This window comes from Lissotriton vulgaris, chromosome 12, assembly GCF_964263255.1.
Source record: "Lissotriton vulgaris chromosome 12, aLisVul1.2, whole genome shotgun sequence".
NCBI classification, from domain to species: domain Eukaryota; kingdom Metazoa; phylum Chordata; class Amphibia; order Caudata; family Salamandridae; genus Lissotriton; species Lissotriton vulgaris.
Window position 1 is genome coordinate 90906326 of NC_141700.1, and position 20096 is coordinate 90926421.

Consider the following 20096-nt stretch of genomic DNA (forward strand, 5'->3'; position numbering starts at 1 on the left):
TAGAAGCAAGGTACAACTTCAGAGAATCACATAAATATTTAGCGTCATATGTAGTGAAAACCTCAAACCACCACAAGGCATCTTAAGTCTCCGGTGATCATGAAACAGTTACATCAAATTCAAATAGTAAAGAGGGCTAAGAAATTGAAAGTGATTCCAAGGAGTGTGCCATCCTACAAATGAGGGAGAGCTGAGAGGTATGCAATACATCTCCACTCTCTCTAATTTAGAGGGCGTCACTCACACTTGTGTGACTATGCAGAAAACATTATGGCATTTTAGTATCGGATGAAAAAAGTATTTTAAAATGCACCATTTTTCCTAATGTTTTTGAACATTTAGTAGGGCACGACCCAGCAAAGCCGATTTTTGTGTGTTAAGCTTCATTATTTTACGAATAAATATTTTTATTAATTTGGTTTGACCCATACATTTTATATTTGTTTAACTGCACTGCTTATTTTTTTTAATTGCTGGGTTTTACACTACAAAGTTAACTCCTTAAAAGCACAGTCCCTGCTACCTGCAAATTAAACAATGATTTTTATTTTAAAGAGACCTTTGATTAGGTACTCTTGAACATTCCAGACAGTGTTTGCACTGGGTGCTTAGAACTTGTATCAAAATCTCCCTTATCCTGCCAGTGTGTGTTCATATATCAACAATTGTAAATGTAATTTAAAACTACAAATTAAATTATTGATTTTTGTAGATGATATAATGCTTAATATAGACTAAAAGGGAAGTACAAAAAGATGTGAGTATTACTAGCCACTTTTTAAAGAAATGGCTATATTCCTCACAAAGCAGAGGTACTAACATCTGTAAATTACAAGTTCGCTCATCACGCATACTGCAATACGGGTAGAATGATAAAAAAGAAGCCACAGCTTAAAACTATAGGACTCATCAAAGATGAGCATTGAGCAATCTAAAATGGCAGCACGTGTTATGTGGACATTTTTGCTTTCATTACTCATTCATCCCTTAATTTTTACAGTGCTATTGGTAAGTAATATATGCACTTATATTCTAGTTTTTAAATCTTGAACCTTCATCTTCACATTATGGATATTCAAATAACACATGCTTCTATGAAAGACATTACCAGAGAAAAAAAATTATTTTGGTCACTTCAAATTACAAAACAGGAGGCAGGAAAAGCATTACAATATTATTTGAAAATATGGTATTTGGAATTGTTCCTGGTTGTTATATGAATGTACATGAATGTATCACTTGTCTGTTTATTCAAATGAAATATTCAATGTATACATGGAATACTTTTATTTATTTTTCAAAAGTATGCTTAATACAGTTATGTTCAATCATAGTCTGTTGAGGCAACTTAAACCATGAAGCTCCTTACATATTAATGATCTGTGAGGAACATTGGAAGAAAGAAATGTATTTTCCAGTAATCGATTGAATAACTCCTCTTTCATATTAGAAAATCAGAGCAATCGTTAAATAGAATACACAATTTTTCAAGGCCGCAACGTGACCTTTTACCAAGTGTACTCCATGGAGAGAACAGCGTGAGAATGTTCTCAGGATGCAGCCGCAACGTGTTTTCAAATGTGGGATCTTTATACAAAAACTTAAAAAGAAATTTTATAATAAACGTGAAAAGATTAAAATACTTAAACAAATAAAATAAATATTGGTTTACACTTTTTTCATTTGTGTTTTTTAACACAATACAATTTCTATAAAGAATAGCAATATAATACATGGAAATTACATTGTCTCATAACAAGATGCATTCAATGCAAAGGACCATTGGATTTATAGCAACAATAAAGATTATCAGCTACTTGACCTCTACTTTTTCATTGTGAAAAAGCAACAAGACACCTCTAAATAAGTTCAGGCAGTCTGCTTCTATACTGAAGCTCAAATAAACATATACAGAGATATACCATACAAAGTACTGAAATACACAAAAATCTAACATGAAACTGGGATTCTACCCACTCATGTTGTAAGAAAAAAAATTGCAGCTTCATGGCCTTTCTTGCCATTTTTGTCAAAAAGTGCTAATATCACAATGGATTTTGGAAACCAGTAAAAAGGTCATTCATCCACGTAATCATCCTTTGAGGGTGTCCTCACCTTAAAATGTGTACTATGTTTTAAAACCACTGATTTGGCACAGAGGCAGTTTTATTAGTGTCTTAACTTATGCTGTTATATATTTGTAAGTCAAATTATGTGTAAGGTTAAATATGCTCTTTATAATTACTTTTCATCAAGTACATGTGGTTGTTCTTAGCTAGTTTGCCACTCTTAGAGAAAATGGCCAAAGAACAAATCATACTGTAGTTTCATCTGCATTCTTCTTGATCAATTTTGCTGACAGCAAGGAATGCTGTGTCGTGTGAGAGTTCTTAGAGTCTGGAATCAGTAACAGGACTTTCTGATTGGTCCTTCTCCATTCTGAGTATAACTGGCAATGGTAGCGAAATGAAACCTGAAACAAACATGCAATAATTTTACAAATAGTTCACATAATCTTTAACAACTTTAATGGAACAAATGACTTGCACAGTCCTACAATTATTTTTATGGATTTAGAAGTGAAGTAATGTTTTGAGACAAGACACACAAGTTATTGAATTGATGGGACTAACCATAAACTGAGCCAAGTATTATGAGTCACTACTGTACTCCAAGTCCTACAGAGCGGTCACAAATCAGGCTAATCGCTAACCTTACAGATTTGCTACCACTTTTTCTTATTTACTAAACCCATTTAGAAATTCAGATAAGTGTTTTCAAAATGCTACAGGAATTTTGAAATGTTTAGAAATGGTTTGCGAATCACTATTTGGTATGCTATATTTTGGCCCTTGCTTCTAAACAGCGATTCAGACTCTGATGTAATTCCGGTCATTAACCACTGTCCTGTTAAAGACTCCAAAAAAACAGTAACGCCACCTTTGCTTAAGTTGATCCCTTGAGATACGAATGAACATTATTTCCTTTATAGTTTCATCATCACAATAAGATAGTCATTAGGTTGCCCTTTGTCATTTTTAACACCCCACTGTTTTTCTCTAATCTACACATTCAGCACCCTCATTTCAGGCTCATTATGGCAAATCACGTTAAGAGATCTCTGGCAAAGAGTCCCCCTCGATGGGTCCATTGGCCATTGCAGCGCCTGCCCAATGAGGAGCTACCCGATGATGAAGCATGACACCCATTTGGATGGGCAATGGCTCTTGAATATTTATATTACACCAACCATTCTTGGCATGAGAGGGTACTAATGACGTTCCCTCATGAGATGGATTTAGAAACTGCATAATCTTACTGCATTGATTATGGTAACTTGATTCACAAAGTGAAAAAGGTCCCCTTTGGATTCATTCACTTTTGGGAATCATGGCGGCAACTTTCGTTAGAGTACGCCAGAGGTCTTCAAACAGTGAGGCGCGCCCCCCTTAGGGGGCGTGGATGGGTTCCCAGGGGGGCGCCAATGCCTCTGGAATTGCAGGTAAATTAAGATGGCCTCGAAGTACGGCGATGTTTCTTTGCTGCATTTCCAGGCGGTCTTCATTTACTCATGAGGGGTGTGATCAGAGTGCCGTGGGGGTGAGGAAGTATGCTGGCAGGGTCAAAAAGTTTGCTAAAAAAACACAATCATTTGCAATGCAATAGGTCTCGCATTTGTGAGAGTTAGAGCTATTGCATTGTAAATGATGTTTCTTGATGAATTGCTGAAAACAAAAGACATTTATGTATTTTATTTTTGCCCCATTTCAATTCCTGACCTATGTGAGGATTGCTCAAAAATGTATTCAACTAACATCCTGCTAACAGCAAGAGTACCAAAATAAGTGCTTCAAAGCCCATTGAAATTCACTGAGTTTACAACTGGCTGTATTTATTGTAATGCATAAACGTTAATAGTTAGGTCTTTATTACAGAAATTTCCATAGTCCCGAATCTTGTGGAAGCTGTTTTTTTCTGCTTGAATCGTTATTATATGATATGTGGTAATTACAGAACAACACAGTGTTGGTAAATTCAATTGTTATTTCCTATGAAGTTTACATGCACACCACACATGGAGAGACTTGTAGGGCACTGGGTGGATTGGTAATAACTGCCCTCTTCACCCTGGGAGATTTGGGCGATGTCATTGCTTCACAGCACTGAATTCACAACCTAGTAGTTACTCAAGGGAAGCACTGAGCCTACCAGCCCACTCTGGTACAGGGACAATAGGCTTCAGCAGCAGGTTGAGCACTGGGAAAGAGATGCAGTCAGAGAAAGAGGTATTAGTTATAGAGGTCAAGCTCATCAAAACGCACTAAGGACGAATTTAGAGGTAACGGGGAAAATAGCAACAAAAAGTAAGAGGAGAATGGTGAAATGAAAGGAAAGCAGGCTCCGCACAGGGGCAGATAGGCTAGCTCGGTGCAAAGAAATATTGGAGTCAGGAGAAAGGGCAAAAGGGTTCGTCACCAACGGAAGTTGCCAAAATTAAGTTAAAGAAGAAATTGTTAAAGGAGGTGGGAATTGTTTAGCGGCAAAGGGAATAGTTAATGTTTGTTCGAGTGCTGTGAGGACATATTAATCTGTGCAGTAATAAGATGGTTGGTTTTATGTACCTGACCTCAAACGGCCTTATGACAACAGCAACAAGGTGTCCGTGGTGATTACATCCCAAAGTAGGTATGGAAGACTATATGGCTGCTGAATCCACGCTCAACATATTTAAAAAACATGGCAGAAGACCACAAAAGAAGTGAATTGTGCAGCAAAATAAACTGCAACATACATAGAACTAGGTTCACTTAAAAACATAAGTGTGCAACAAGAACGTATTTGTTTCCTGTACTGCACAATAAAGCAGAATTATCGAAAATACATAAATCGGTCCTTCAGAATAGAATGATTGTAAGTACTAGTTTACAGCACTGAAGTATTGGATATGCAGTTCTAGGCAGCAGATGATGGATTACTTAGCAAATGCTGTTATATAAGTGCCCCCCCCTTTGTTTCTTTAAAAAAGGCACATCATTTTAAAATTGCACATGAATTTGAAATTGCACATCATTTTAAAACTGTGGGGTGTTATTGTGTTGCGCTCTGTGGTCACTAACTGTACCTGTATTTTTAAACTGTTTGTTCCCGGTGTCCCTGTGCTCCACTGCGGCTTCCCTTGTGCCGTTTGTAGTGGAAGCCAGGTTTGGGCGCCATTTTGGGTAAGGACTGTTCCCCTGCTCGACCGGAGCTAGCGGTCTAGTTGGGGGAGGGCCTTGCGCGATAAATAACAATGCCTCCACGAGCGCGCAGCGGTCGCGCGCAGAGGGCATGCCGTCTGCGTGCCGAAGGAGTGCCGAAGGTGGGCCCGTCTGTGCCCGTCCGTGTCCCGGACGGGCCCTGGCCTGGGGGCCTTGGCGGTTGCTCAAGGCGCCTCCATTCCTCCAGACACAGAATTAAGTATTCTTGTGAGGAGCTTATTTCCCTCAATGTGTCCGGCTGTGGGGCTGATGCTCAGTGGAAGGTGGCCGACTCGCCTTCCAAGTTGTGCGCAGCTTGTGAATTCCGTTTCCAACCTGCGCTGAGCGGCGCAGTGGGAATGGGTGGGGTTTCTACGGAGATCAGGGCAGGTTTAATTAATGCCAGATCTCTGGCGAAACATACTGCAGAGGTCTTGGATAGCCTGAATGATAATGACTTTGACCTTTTGTTTGTTACTGAAACCTGGATGAATGACACGTGTGCCCCGGCTGTTGAATTAGCTATCCCAAGGGGCTATAAAATATTGAGGGCCGATTGCCCGTCTGGGCGAGGGGGTGGCGTAGCAGCTATCTTCCGAGACAAGTGGACCATCATATGCGAACATCTGGATGGGACGATGGATGCTGAGCTGTTCCATTTTTTAGTGGTGCTCAGCCCTCACTTTACTTTGGGGGGGGGACGTGGGTGTATTGTCCTCCGGGCAGTCTGGGAAATTTTATTGGAGCCCTTGAGGAGATCATTGTGCCACCTGCCCTTAGGTTCTCAAGATTTCACCTGCTTGGGGACTTTAACGTTCATGTTGACACCCAGGACTCTGCTGAGGCCACCAGGCTTGGAGAGGCCTTAACGATGGCACAGCTGAAGCGAAGGGTGGATGCTCCTACTCATGTAGGGGGGCACATTCTAGACCTAGTTTGCTCAAATTTTGATCTAAGAACGGAGAGCACTGAGTGGGTTACTTGGTTGGACCATGGCCTCATTAAATTTAGTTGGGCGTTGGAAAAAGGGTCGGGCCCTGGGGGCACGCCTTTGCTTGTTCACTCACACCGGGTCAACTTGGCAAAGTTTGTGGACTCCCTTGATCATAGTCGCCCTTTGCCCCTGCTTGATATTGAGGAGGCTGTGAACACTTTTAATAGCTGGCTGCAAGAGGGTGCGAGTGCTTCTACTAAGGATGGTGGTATCCGTAGGATGCGGTCTTCCCCCTCCCAACCATGGTTTACCCATACCCTCCGGGAAATGAAGGGGCGTTGTAAGAAATTAGAACAAGCATGGCGAACCGCATATCTCCCAGAGGCCAAGAAAGCTTTACGAGCGTCGTAAAAAAACTACTATGCGGCGATTCGCTCAGCCAAGAGCCAATATTTTGCTGGGAGAATTGCCAAGGCTCAAAATAATAGCAAAGAAATTTTCACTACTGTACAAAGCTTCCTTTCGCCATGTGCGGAACAACCGAGGCTGCCTTCCTCTGAGTGGATCGTGGAGCTTTCCTCGTATTTTGTGGAAAAAATTGATAGGATACAGTTAGACCTCCAGGTTGTGTGCAACAGTTTTACTTCCCCCCCTGTCACTCCCTCTGTTTTCTGGGGTTGGATCTACTGCTCAGTTCACGGCCTTTTCCCCCCCGGCCGAATTGGACATCCGGGAGATACTTGAGACATTGAAGTCAGGCTCCCCCGCAGACCCTTGTCCGGCTAGAGTCCTGGGCGCGGTGGCTGCTATGATCTATAAAGAGGTCACCCAGATTGTCAACCTTTCACTGTCTTCCGCATGCGTTCCGGCGTGCTGGAAACAGGCTAAACTGTTGCCCCTTTTGAAAAAGTCTGGGGCTGACCCCTTGGCCCCATCCAGCTACAGACCCATTTCACTACTTCCAGCTTTGGCCAAAGTATGTGAGAAGGTGGTCTTTAAACAGCTGGATCATTTCATCGAGTCCTCCCAGCTACTCCACCTGTCTCAGTCGAGGTTCCGCGCTGCCTACAGCACAGAGACGGCGCTGGTTGAGGTGTCTGAGGCTATTCGCGAGTGCCTGGGTGGAGGTGGCAGAGCGGTCCTGATACTACTTGACCTCTCTGCCGCCTTCGATACAGTGCCGCACGCCCAGCTCCTTACCCGACTGTCTGCTGTGGGCATAGCGGGCCAGCACTGGACTGGTTATCGTCCTTTCTGCAGGATAGATCGCAGGAGGTCTGGATGCCTCCCTTTTCATCTTCCCCAAAGAGGCTTACGACTGGCGTCCCGCAGGGGTCCACTTTAAGTCCCCTTCTTTTTAATGTTTACCTGACCCCTTTGATCTACCTTGCTGAACAACTAGGGGCCAAAACATTGGCCTACGCTGACGATACTCAGCTCCTGTTTACTTGGCCTAAGGACAATCTTAACACATCGTCAGTCCATCATTGTTTATCTTCCATTTTTCGCTGGTTAGGCCTTGCCCAGCTAAAATGTAATAAAGAAAAATCTGAGGTCCTCTTTTACGGATCATTTCCTGACAATTTTAGGGACCTCCTATGGCCTCCAGACTTGCCCTCTCCTAAAAACATGGGCCGCCCTGCAAAAAATCTTGGGGTCTGGTTTGGGAGTAACCTAAAATTTGAAGAGCACATAAAAAAACTAACTGGCATTTGCTTTGGTACTCTCAGGGCTTTACGTAGGTTTTTTCCTCTCCTTCCAAGAGAAGCAAAGGAAACTGTTTTGCGAGCCTTGATTTTGTCAAGACTCGATTATGCGAATGCCCTCTATAGTGGCCTTCCTGCCTACCTGATTCAGAGGCTCCAGGTGATCCAGAATTCTGCTGCGCGCCTTTTGTTGCAACTTCCCAGGAGATCCAGCGTCCTTACTCCTGAAATCATCTCATAAGACCCATCCCTTGCACACAACCATGTCCCTCCCGCTCCACCAATCGTTGCCTTAAAGTTTTGTAGGGGGCCCGACCTCAAAACATTTCGCTTAGGGGGGGCTCAGAGCAAAAAAGTTTGAAGAAGACCTCTGGAGTAAGAGGTAGTCCAGGGAGACTGAAGGTGTGGAAAACGTAAAAAAAAATTAAAAAAAATAAGCATTTCTAGTTACTTAAAAGAAATCGGGCTGTTAAAAACAAAAAGTTTCATTTTCAAAATGCAAAGACCGGCATGGTGGTGCTCAACAGCCATTGCAGGCCACCATCCCTATCTTTGCAGCCAAATTGAGTGAGCCACAATTTAAGACACGCCTAATTAATATTCATTAGGATGGTCATTCTGTGACCCACTCTGATTTAGTATTTTGCAAACCGTCCTATACGTAAATAGGTCTGTTGAGAAAATAGGATTGGATTCGGAAAAATCTGTGTCCACATTGTAACCGCCCATACTCCACATCCGAGTGCTTTCTCTAGTACACCTAATTTTCTCAAAGTCTACACCATGTTGTAATCATCCCGACCGAAAAAAGACATGTAGAGTAGATTACATGAAAGACTTTAGGACTACGAGCATGTAGACTGAGAGGAATATGCAATTAACTCCACATTATAGCCTTTAAAAGTGGTTAAAGAATGTAAAGCATCAATACTACAAAGACAATGGACAGCCAAGGAGTACTCAGTTGCCCTTGCAAAAAAAAAGCTTGAATGCCAAAGACTATTCCTGACCTCAATGCGTTTACATGAACACCGTTTTTGGGAGGCATCATGGCCTCACAGTGTAGAAGTTCAGATTACAGGAAACAATGTACATACGGTACCATCAGGAATGAGAATGAAACAACGATGAGATGTGCCAACGGAAATGTGAGGTTGGATGATTACATTTTTTCCAACGTTGAGGATGCACATGTGATTACTACTTCGTTTATGTACATTCATTGAGAAAGAGGGTAACAAAAACGGGAATACATTTTTTACATTTTTGAACAGTAAACGTCACTAATAAAAAATAAAAACAAATAAAAACTCTTTTTAAGCCAGGCAGGCCGTAACTGAAAGTCGGCTGCCATTAAATTAGGTTTGATAAAACATTAAAGCAGACTGCTCATACAAGTCTCCAGAAGAAAGAGTAATCCATCAGCTATGCAAAGGTACAAATTATAACTATGGTGAATGGGGCTAGTCGAGTGGCAAAGAATGAGGCTTAGGAGTGGACCAGGCCACACACACTTTTCTTTTAAACATCTTTTTATTTAGCAGTTGATTCATGACATATATCAATTACAACGCATCACATTACCATGAACAGGCCAATCGCAGGGGGCCATTTCTCATTCCAAATATTGACTCCGTCTTGTTCTTAGTCTCTGTGGTACTCTTGTTACTGCCTAGCTAATACCGAGCAAGCCACACACTCCTAAGTTTCTTAGATTCTCAAGTGTAGACTTGCTCAGGGGTACCATCCTATGGGGGTACTTCGCACTGACCGATTAGAAGGGATGGGGTTGCAGACCATGTCATGAGTGGCTGCATGGGACACTGGGCACTTAAAGCCACCCTGGAGAAGGCGAATCAATCTGTAAACTCAACAGTTTTACTTTGGACCCTTTTCCTCTACTTCCATTCACAACAATCTTCAGAAGGGGCAGCAGATTTCAGATGCATCATAGGTCACTGTATGGAGTTCATGCACTGTATGAGATACTCAGTGAAGTATTTACAAGGCGTGGTCAACATCACACTGAATCCATGTGCCAGCACACAGAAAGACAGCAAAACACACATGATGGACGGAATGTTGCACAATGGCAAAACATTCACCATCAGTCACAGATCTGGCTTCGCTTTGTTCGCCCTAAGTTGGCAGGGTATGCACAGACGTGGGTCCCTTGCTCACTCTACCACTGGATTAAAGATAGCCTGGCTGATGAGGATTATGAATCCGAAACCTGTCCCAGGATGCTTGTTTCCGGTCCAGGGAAGACATGGCTTGGCAGTTCGGGCTGGACTGTTCCCATGAGGCACAGGGTCAGACTGATTTCCATATGGCCATGTCTGAACTGGGGTGGTGGAGTGAGCTAAAGAATGATGATGGATTAAACCCAGATCAGTTGACTGGGGGTGAGTGTTTGATTTGCTCAAACACTCCGTCCGTCATCCCCTTTGGTATCGCTTTGGCACACAGAAAGAGGCATTATTTTTTCAGATGGAGAGTGATCGAGTAGGTGAAAGGAAAGCAAAAATGATAAAAAGACAGGGTCTTGAAGGAATTTATACAGAGCCTCGTGGAGTAGGAAGGTTTTCAACAAGCACTAACAAAGTCAATAGGTCTCTCCTTTTGGCTTGGTCAACAGGACCGATTTGATTTTCAATGCATTTTTGCCAGTGTTGTTCCATATCAGCAAAAAGAAAAACAAGCATTTACAATGCAATGGTCTCGGCATTGTTAAAGTTAGAGTCATTGGCATTGCTAATGACATTTTTATTTATGTTTTTGTTTTGAAAACGTAAATAAATGACATTGTCATTTAGAATGCCAATAGCTTAATCGCTCGCAAATGCGAGACCTATTGCATTTGCACCCACACAGAGCCACCCACACAAAGCCACCCACACACACATACAGAGCCGCCCACACAAAGTCATTCACATAGAGCCACCCACACACACAGAGCCACCCACACAGAGCCACCTACACAGACAGAGCCACCCACGCACACACAGACAGAGCCACCCACGCGCACACAAACAGACAGAGCCACCCACGCGCACACAAACAGACAGAGCCACCCACGCACACACAAACAGACAGAGCCACCCACGAACACACAGACAGAGTCATCCACGCGCACACAGACAGAGTCATCCACGCGCACACAGACAGAGCCATCCACGCGCACACAGACAGAGCCATCCACGCGCACACAGACAGACAGACAGAGCCACCCAGGCGCACACAGTAGCAAGTAAACAAGAGTGCCAATAAAGCCAACCAGAGGTAAGCAATGGGCTGGCTCCAAGTCTAAGCCCATTTAAAGTTGTCGGACCGCACGTGGAAAGCAAAGCAACACTTCATGCTATCTGTTCGGCAACACTAGCCCGAGGAAATTCCAACTCTAAACTGAGGATCACCAGCATGGAGCGAACGAAGCAATGCGGAAGAAGAGGAGTCTGTGTAAATGCAAACTCCATGGAAACATGACAGAAACCACGCAAAAACCAAACAAAATACACTGGTTTTAACCACGTGTCAATTAGACGGTACTCACAGTGGCAGGGCATGAGGTAACAGCAACAAACAAAAGCAGTGACAGCACCGAGACATTTTCTGCCACAAATCAGCAGTCCCCCCAGTTTTGTCAACTCATTTAAAGCCCTGCGTAAAAGCCTTTGGATTTACCTGGTGTTTTACAGACCAGGACCTATATTAAAAGTTGTCCCGGTCATTTCGGGGGCGAGAATTAACAGGGCCGCTCGTAAATAATCCCAAAGCGAAACGTCTATACAGATTATTTATGGTGGCTCGCGCTGCGAGACGAACAGCGATAAAGTTGGCCTACTGTCTGCTTTCTGTCAGCCATTATGCATCACTGTGTTTGATAGACACTCTCGATTTTCTTTGTGTGCCCTAGTCCTGTGTTCTTCTGGCAACTCGCCTTCTTACGCGCAGCGCTAACAAGCACATCATTGGTTAAAAGAGAACCCTGAGTTTGTGCTGTCAGCGAGTAACCAGTCTGCATCCTTCAGGTCTGCAGCTGAGCTATATTCCTGTCCACCTTGTCCCGTCTGTCGCCGGTGCAAATGCACTCCTCCCACTGAATGCAGGCAGCCCCTCGCCAAAGCCCTGTGGGTGGCATTTCATTGTCAGGCTCGGGTCACTGACGACGTCTCGTGCACGTGTCATTGACGGTGTCGTGTTGCAGTAAAAATGAGGGAAGTTCTGGGAAATTAAACATATGCATTGCTTTCATAAATTGGTCGAGGCGGGAAACTTTGTCGTGCAATCTCTGGTAGTTGGAAGCCTGGGCCTTTTATCTTTGCTGGCAAGAGAGAAGCAACACATGCCAAATGGAAGTCAACGATGGAAAATGTCAGCTGCCAGCCAAGCATTTACAATTCCCCAGCGCACACATCATTGTCACAGGAAAGGGGAGGCACGTCCTGCAACTTAAAGATGCCTGCTTGAAGGGGCAGCCATTTGTGTGTTATCAGCGCCGCACGCTGGTATGCAGACTCCCCCTGCATTCCAGCAGGCGCGCGTCACGATCCGGCCTGCATTAGAAGCTGTAGAGACAAGACCTGGCCGCGCGCACAACGTTATCCTATGGGGAAACGCTGCGCGCGGCCAGGTCTTGTCTCACTTCGGCGCTTCAGACTGCTGAGATGCCGACAATAGTTCTCTGGCGAGAACGCTCCTTCAGCGCGTTATAGCCGAGACCTAAAAAACAACGCTTGCCTGCTAATGCTGTTCAGTAAAAAAAAAAAAAAAAAACATTGATGTGCATGCAGGTTATCACTCGAGCGCGCGCGCACACACACGTGGTGTGGGGACAGCTGCAGTATTTTTTACATTTGCTATTGGAAGATGGGAGGAAGCCTATCTCAGGTTGTTTAAGAACCAAAACATTAACAAAATAAACGGAAAGATCATCTTAAAAACGAACAGCCCACAAGCAAATTGCAGAGTGGATGAGGATAATGCAAAGGCTGTAGAGTGGCGAAATTAAGGGCGAAGCTACAATGGAGCGATAGTGTTAAAATATAAAAGAAAAGAAAAAAAAGAAAAAACAGTGAAACGGTGAGAAAAGTGGTGGTGGAAGGTAAAGACAAGCTTGGGAAAAGGTAAAAAATATATGGTTTAAGTGCATTCAAAACAAGTATGGGAACTGTGATGTTGCGCTCAATGGGGGCTGGGTGAGTAAGTGAGGGGGCGGGGTCAGAGACGTGACTAAAAAAACAAAATATTCTGTAACTTATTTTAGTCTTTCACCTGTAGGTTACTACATATACAATAACACAAAGATCACATAAAAAATGACTGATGGTTAAGTAAATCGGTGGTAAATTTACTATTGAACATATGAAACCTCTATTAGTTACTGCACTGCAGATGCCTGTGTCTGTATTCAGAGGGCCACAAAACTGAAATCTGGTTGGCGCTGGGGGGAGAATAGTGACTTGTGTATAGTGCTACGTTGTCCCCAGCCTGTGACAGAAAGCACTGTGAACGGGGCCGAACTGGCCATAGCCGGCACCAGGCGCTTTCATTGTGGGCCGGAAGGGTGGGGGCCGGTTTTGTTACTGGGGGCCGGATTTGCAGCAGTGCTTCTCACTAACAACCACTCACCCCGCTCTACTGGGGCCGGTCAAGCAGATTACCAGGGTTGGTTGCTGTTCCCAGCATGGCCGTGACTATGAATATGTAAGTCGTGGTTTTCAACTTGCAATACACACAGTATAAGACAGGTCCCTACAAAATGCACAATAATGTTTTTATTTTCGAAAAGGCCTTTCAAAATATAGATGTTAGTAATACCCAGAGAGTGTGTAGTACAATTATTTTTATAACTGTTCTTTATAAGCACACACTTCACAGCTCAGCTGGTAATTCCCTTACAATACCTCTTGAAAAGAAAAAAACATTGCCATCAGGAAGCTTCAAGTGACTATCAATTAAAGCAATTGCCAGCTTCCAGGCCCCGTTTACACTTGCAGATTGACCAGTTGCATATCTTTACATTTCTTTCAGGCAGCAGGCACCCTGGCAAGATTGCTTGTTTAGCGGTCTGTTCCTCCCTCGGTTTCACAGCACAGGAGACTTCCTGCCTTACACTTCAGCTGAAGCATTTCAACTCTTGGAATTAACCGTCCTGGGACGGTTGACTTTTCCCAAAAAGTAGGGGGAACTGTTTTACTCAAGTGTAAAAAGTATGGGCACGTCATGCCCCTCAGAAGACACCCACTTCGACCACTGGGGAGAAGCAAGGGACACGCTGGAGGTAGGGGTAAGCAACATGTATGGGGGATGAACTGAATGGAGAACAAGACAAAAGCATAGAGAAATAAGAAACATGCATTCCCACGGAGTGCCCACAATAAAATAAATAATAACAGTTCCGTGAGCACTAGAAGGACGCATCCATTCAATAGGCACAAACCCAAGAGGAAGAAAAGTCACTGAAAAAGAAGCAAGCACAAGAGGGGGACACAAAATCCTGCTAAATCATTGCGCTTGCACAAAGTCGACAAAAGGTGAAGCACAAACTCCCACAGGCTGCCCATTACACTAAGAACAAGCACTGGCGTTGCCAATAGGTCTCGCAGTAGGAAAGTTGGAGCTATTGGTTTTGTAAATGACAAAGCCCTTTATGTTTTTAAAATGAAAAAAAAATAAAAGGCATTGTTATTTGCAATTGTAATCGTTCCAACTTTCCTACTGCGAGACCTATTGGCAACGTGAGTGGCGTTGCGTGTGTGAGTGGCGTTGCGTGTGTGAGTGGCGTTGCGTGTGTGAGTGGCGTTGCGTGTGTGAGTGGCGTTGCGTGTGTGAGTGGCGTTGCGTGTGTGAGTGGCGTAGCGTGTGTGAGTGGCGTAGCGTGTGTGAGTGGGGTTGCGTGGATGAGCGGGGTTGCGTGGATGAGCGGGGTTGCGTGGATGAGCGGGGTTGCGTGGATGAGCGGGGTTGCGTGGATGAGCGGGGTTGCGTGGATGAGCGGGGTTGCGTGGGTGAGTGTGGTGTTGCGTGAGTGAGTGTGATAGTGGGCGTGTGTGAGTGGGGTTGCGTGGATGAGTGGGGTTGCGTGGATGAGTGGGGTTGCGTGGATGAGTGGGGTTGCGTGGATGAGTGGGGTTGCGTGGATGAGTGGGGTTGCGTGGATGAGTGGGGTTGCGTGGATGAGTGGGGTTGCGTGGATGAGTGGGGTTGCGTGGGTGAGTGGCGTTGTGTGGGTGAGTGTGGTGTTGCGTGGGTGATAGTGGGCGTGTGTGAGTGGCGTTGCGTGTGTGAGTGGTGTAGCGTGTGTGAGTGGCGTAGCGTGTGTGAGTGGCGTTGCGTGTGTGAGTGGCGTTGCGTGTGTGAGTGGCGTTGCGTGTGTGAGTGGCGTTGCGTGTGTGAGTGGCGTTGCGTGTGTGAGTGGGGTTGCGTGTGTGAGTGGGGTTGCGTGGATGAGTGGGGTTGCGTGGATGAGTGGGGTTGCGTGGGTGAGTGGGGTTGCGTGGGGGAGTGGGGTTGCGTGGGTGAGTGTGGTGTTGCGTGGGTGATAGTGGGCGTGTGTGAGTGGGGTTACGTGGATGAGTGGGGTTACGTGGATGAGTGGGGTTGCGTGGATGAGTGGGGTTGCGTGGATGAGTGGGGTTGCGTGGGTGAGTGGCGTTGTGTGGGTGAGTGTGGTGTTGCGTGGGTGATAGTGGGCGTGTGTGAGTGGCGTTGCGTGTGTGAGTGGTGTAGCGTGTGTGAGTGGTGTAGCGTGTGTGAGTGGTGTAGCGTGTGTGAGTGGCGTAGCGTGTGTGAGTGGCGTAGCGTGTGTGAGTGGCGTAGCGTGTGTGAGTGGCGTTGCGTGGGTGAGTGTGGTGTTGCGTGGGTGAGTGTGATAGTGGGTGTGTGTGAGTGGGGTTGCGTGGATGAGTGGGGTTGCGTGGATGAGTGGGGTTGCGTGGATGAGTGGGGTTGCGTGGGTGAGTGGGGTTGCGTGGGTGAGTGGCGTTGCGTGGGTGAGTGGCGTTGCGTGGGTGAGTGTGGTGTTGCGTGGGTGAAAGTGGGCGTGTGTGAGTGGCGTTGCGTGTGTGAGTGGCGTAGCGTGTGTGAGTGGCGTAGCGTGTGTGAGTGGCGTAGCGTGTGTGAGTGGCGTAGCGTGTGTGAGTGGCGTAGCGTGTGTGAGTGGCGTTGCGTGTGTGAGTGGGGTTGCGTGTGTGAGTGGGGTTGCGTGGATGAGTGGGGTTGCGTGGATGAGTGGGGTTGCGTGGGTGAGTGGGGTTGCGTGGGTGAGTGGGGTTGCGTGGGTGAGTGTGGTGTTGCGTGGGTGAGTGTGGTGTTGCGTGGGTGATAGTGGGCGTGTGTGAGTGGGGTTGCGTGGATGAGTGGGGTTGCGTGGATGAGTGGGGTTGCGTGGGTGAGTGGGGTTGCGTGGGTGAGTGGGGTTGCGTGGGTGAGTGTGGTGTTGCGTGGGTGAGTGTGGTGTTGCGTGGGTGATAGTGGGCGTGTGTGAGTGGGGTTGCGTGGATGAGTGGGGTTGCGTGGATGAGTGGCGTTGCGTGGATGAGTGGGGTTGCGTGGATGAGTGGCGTTGCGTGGGTGAGTGGCGTTGCGTGGGTGAGTGTGGTGTTGCGTGGGTGAGTGTGATAGTGGGCGTGTGTGAGTGGGGTTGCGTGGATGAGTGGGGTTGCGTGGATGAGTGGGGTTGCGTGGATGAGTGGGGTTGCGTGGATGAGTGGCGTTGCGTGGGTGAGTGGCGTTGCGTGGGTGAGTGGCGTTGCGTGGGTGAGTGGTGTTGCGTGGGTGATAGTGGGCGTGTGTGAGTGGCGTTGCGTGTGTGAGTGGCGTAGCGTGTGTGAGTGGCGTAGCGTGTGTGAGTGGCGTAGCGTGTGTGAGTGGGGTTGCGTGGATGAGTGGGGTTGCGTGGGTGAGTGGGGTTGCGTGGGTGAGTGGGGTTGCGTGGATGAGTGGGGTTGCGTGGGTGAGTGGGGTTGCGTGGGTGAGTGTGGTGTTGCGTGGGTGATAGTGGGCGTGTGTGAGTGGGGTTGCGTGGATGAGTGGGGTTGCGGGGATGAGTGGGGTTGCGTGGATGAGTGGGGTTGCGTGGATGAGGGGTTGCGTGGATGAGGGGTTGCGTGGATGAGGGGTTGCGTGGATGAGGGGTTGCGTGGATGAGTGGGGTTGCGTGGATGAGTGGGGTTGCGTGGGTGAGTGTGGTGTTGCGTGGGTGAGTGTGGTGTTGCGTGGGTGATAGTGGGCGTGTGTGAGTGGGGTTGCGTGGATGAGTGGGGTTGCGTGGATGAGTGGGGTTGCGTGGGTGAGTGGCGTTGTGTGGGTGAGTGTGGTGTTGCGTGGGTGATAGTGGGCGTGTGTGAGTGGCGTTGCGTGTGTGAGTGGTGTAGCGTGTGTGAGTGGTGTAGCGTGTGTGAGTGGCGTAGCGTGTGTGAGTGGCGTAGCGTGTGTGAGTGGCATAGCGTGTGTGAGTGGCGTAGCGTGTGTGAGTGGGGTTGCGTGGATGAGTGGGGTTGCGTGGATGAGTGGGGTTGCGTGGGTGAGTGGGGTTGCGTGGGTGAGTGGGGTTGCGTGGGTGAGTGGGGTTGCGTGGGTGAGTGTGGTGTTGCGTGGGTGAGTGTGGTGTTGCGTGGGTGATAGTGGGCGTGTGTGAGTGGGGTTGCGTGGATGAGTGGGGTTGCGTGGATGAGTGGCGTTGCGTGGATGAGTGGGGTTGCGTGGATGAGTGGCGTTGCGTGGGTGAGTGGCGTTGCGTGGGTGAGTGTGGTGTTGCGTGGGTGATAGTGGGCGTGTGTGAGTGGCGTTGCGTGTGTGAGTGGCGTAGCGTGTGTGAGTGGCGTAGCGTGTGTGAGTGGCGTAGCGTGTGTGAGTGGAGTTGCGTGTGTGAGTGGCGTTGCGTGTGTGAGTGGCGTTGCGTGTGTGAGTGGGGTTGCGTGGATGAGTGGGGTTGCGTGGATGAGTGGGGTTGCGTGGGTGAGTGGGGTTGCGTGGGTGAGTGGGGTTGCGTGGATGAGTGGGGTTGCGTGGGTGAGTGGGGTTGCGTGGGTGAGTGTGGTGTTGCGTGGGTGATAGTGGGCGTGTGTGAGTGGGGTTGCGTGGATGAGTGGGGTTGCGTGGATGAGTGGGGTTGCGTGGATGAGTGGGGTTGCGTGGATGAGTGGGGTTGCGTGGATGAGGGGTTGCGTGGATGAGTGGGGTTGCGTGGATGAGTGGGGTTGCGTGGATGAGTGGGGTTGCGTGGATGAGTGGGGTTGCGTGGATGAGTGGGGTTGCGTGGATGAGTGGGGTTGCGTGGATGAGTGGGGTTGCGTGGATGAGTGGGGTTGCGTGGGTGAGTGGCGTTGCGTGGGTGAGTGGCGTTGCGTGGGTGAGTGTGGTGTTGCGTGGGTGATAGTGGGCTTGCGTGGGTGATAGTGGGCTTGCGTGGGTGATTTCCCTTTTAATGAATATTTTTTTTTTTAATCATGGTGAGCTGGCCACAGACATGTAGCCCTTAAGCACCGACCATACCCTTGTATATAACCCCCAGCAATGAAGGTTGTTGCAGGGTTAGAAAGAACTCATGCAGCATAAACACAGGCAGGGCAAAACAGTGGTTTCACAGCAGAATCGGCAGTCTGAAAACCGTAGCAAGGCACAGGGTTTGGGGGCGGGCAAGCAATGAAGAGACAGGAAACAAATTAAATGGGGGAGGTGGGGGCAGGAACGATTGGAAAGCTCGCAGAGGAGGAGAGATAAAAGCTTCAAATGCAGTAATAGAGTGATAGATAAAAAATACAACTTTGCTCAGGGTACTTTATCAATAAAATAAATCTTCATCTAAAAAAGTTTGATTGCAAAGCGTCCTGTCCAGCTTAATGAGTGCGTGTTGCAAGCTGGTCAATGATGCCTCAGAAAGGGCTTAAAAGTTTCCCCTCTTCTAGGTAAGGACATGGATGGCTGCGCACTCTATGCAGGGGGAAGGGTGGGTTGAGGGAAACGTTGCATTCGTGCTCGGAGGGTGGGGGAGGGCTCAACACCAATCCGGAAGGTGAGAGCGCTCACTTTGAAGCTCTGTGGGCTCCTGTGGTGACCTCAAACAAAAGAAGGAGGGGAAAAAAATGGTGTGCCTGCAGAAATGTGGTGTTAAAAATTTTTTATTAAATTAACGTGAATACCTACAAAGTGGCCTTTATTTTGGCGCTGTTGAGATGGCTGTGGTGGTCGTGGGTAGGCTGTGAGTAGTAGCGTTGGAGGGTGAGGGTAGAACTTGGGCTTCGGTGGTGGGGAGACGCTGGGGGCAGGAGAAGACGAGAGCGGGGTTAGTGGAAAGTGGGAGCGGTGGTTTTGGGGCAGGGGTTGGAGAAGTTTATTATTCTAGTTTGCTTTGTCGCAAATCGTGTATCTCATGCCAACGATAACTCAAGCGTGGGCTTCATTTTAAAGCAGTATTAGTTCACCCCGATGCATTTTGAGCCTAGGCTGGCTCATCTTCAGGGCGTCACACGAGGGTTAAACAGAGGAATGTGCTGCATGCATATGGGCGTGTTAAAGAAGGGAATGCGAGTGCCTGCATACTGGGGTCAGCGGGAAAATGAAAGAGCAATAAACTTGAGGAAATACAGCGCAATGGTGATGGGAATAGATGAGAATTGGGAGTAAGGCGTCATGCTGGGTGTTATCATGAAATATGTGAACGTTATGTACAAAATGAGTGAGCGAGGGGTGGTGCTCGCGATGTGCAGGAGTTAGCTTGCAGGAAAAACAAAACTTACTGCGGAGTGAGCTAGGTGTCGAAAACAGTAAAGGGACGTGGCTTACCGAAAAACACGGGTCTGCTGCTTAAGTTAGAAGATTCTCCGGACCGCCAAGGGTGACGCCCGGTGAAGTGGTGAATGTGGGCGGCAGAGTTAGGTACGTAGATATAGAAACGGGACCAAAAGACGTTCGGATGTGAGTTGGGCTGACGTGATCAAAAGTGAAAACGAACGGTCTGCCAAGAGTGGAAGGGTTGAGGAGAGCGAAAGTGAGCAAAGCAGAAGCCATGTGACGGAGCTGGGTTGTGTTGTTGGGACAGGCTCGGCAATGCGGCAAGGCTGTGATTGCGTTGTGGAGGGGGGAGGTGCTGGCTGACGTGATCAAAAGGGAAAACGAACGGTCTGCCAAGAGTGGAAGGGTTGAGGAGAGCGAAAGTGAGCAAAGCAGAAGCCATGTGACGGAGCTGGGTTGTGTTGTTGGGACAGGCTCGGCAGT

The 20096-nt window shown here is 47.3% G+C and overlaps 1 protein-coding gene across 3 annotated transcripts in view; it reads right to left on the minus strand.

Annotated features, from left to right (window-relative positions):
• Nucleotides 1-1272: 1272 nt before the first annotated feature.
• Nucleotides 1273-20096, minus strand: part of MARCHF2 (membrane associated ring-CH-type finger 2) — a 71976-nt gene continuing 53152 nt past the window's right edge. For all 3 annotated transcript variants that reach the window (XM_086947311.1, XM_086947312.1, XM_086947313.1), the window contains exon 6: nucleotides 1273-2473. In XM_086947311.1, the coding sequence (XP_086803437.1) occupies nucleotides 2315-2473 (159 nt within the window). In that variant the 3' untranslated portion in view covers nucleotides 1273-2314. The remainder of the gene's footprint in view (nucleotides 2474-20096) is intronic.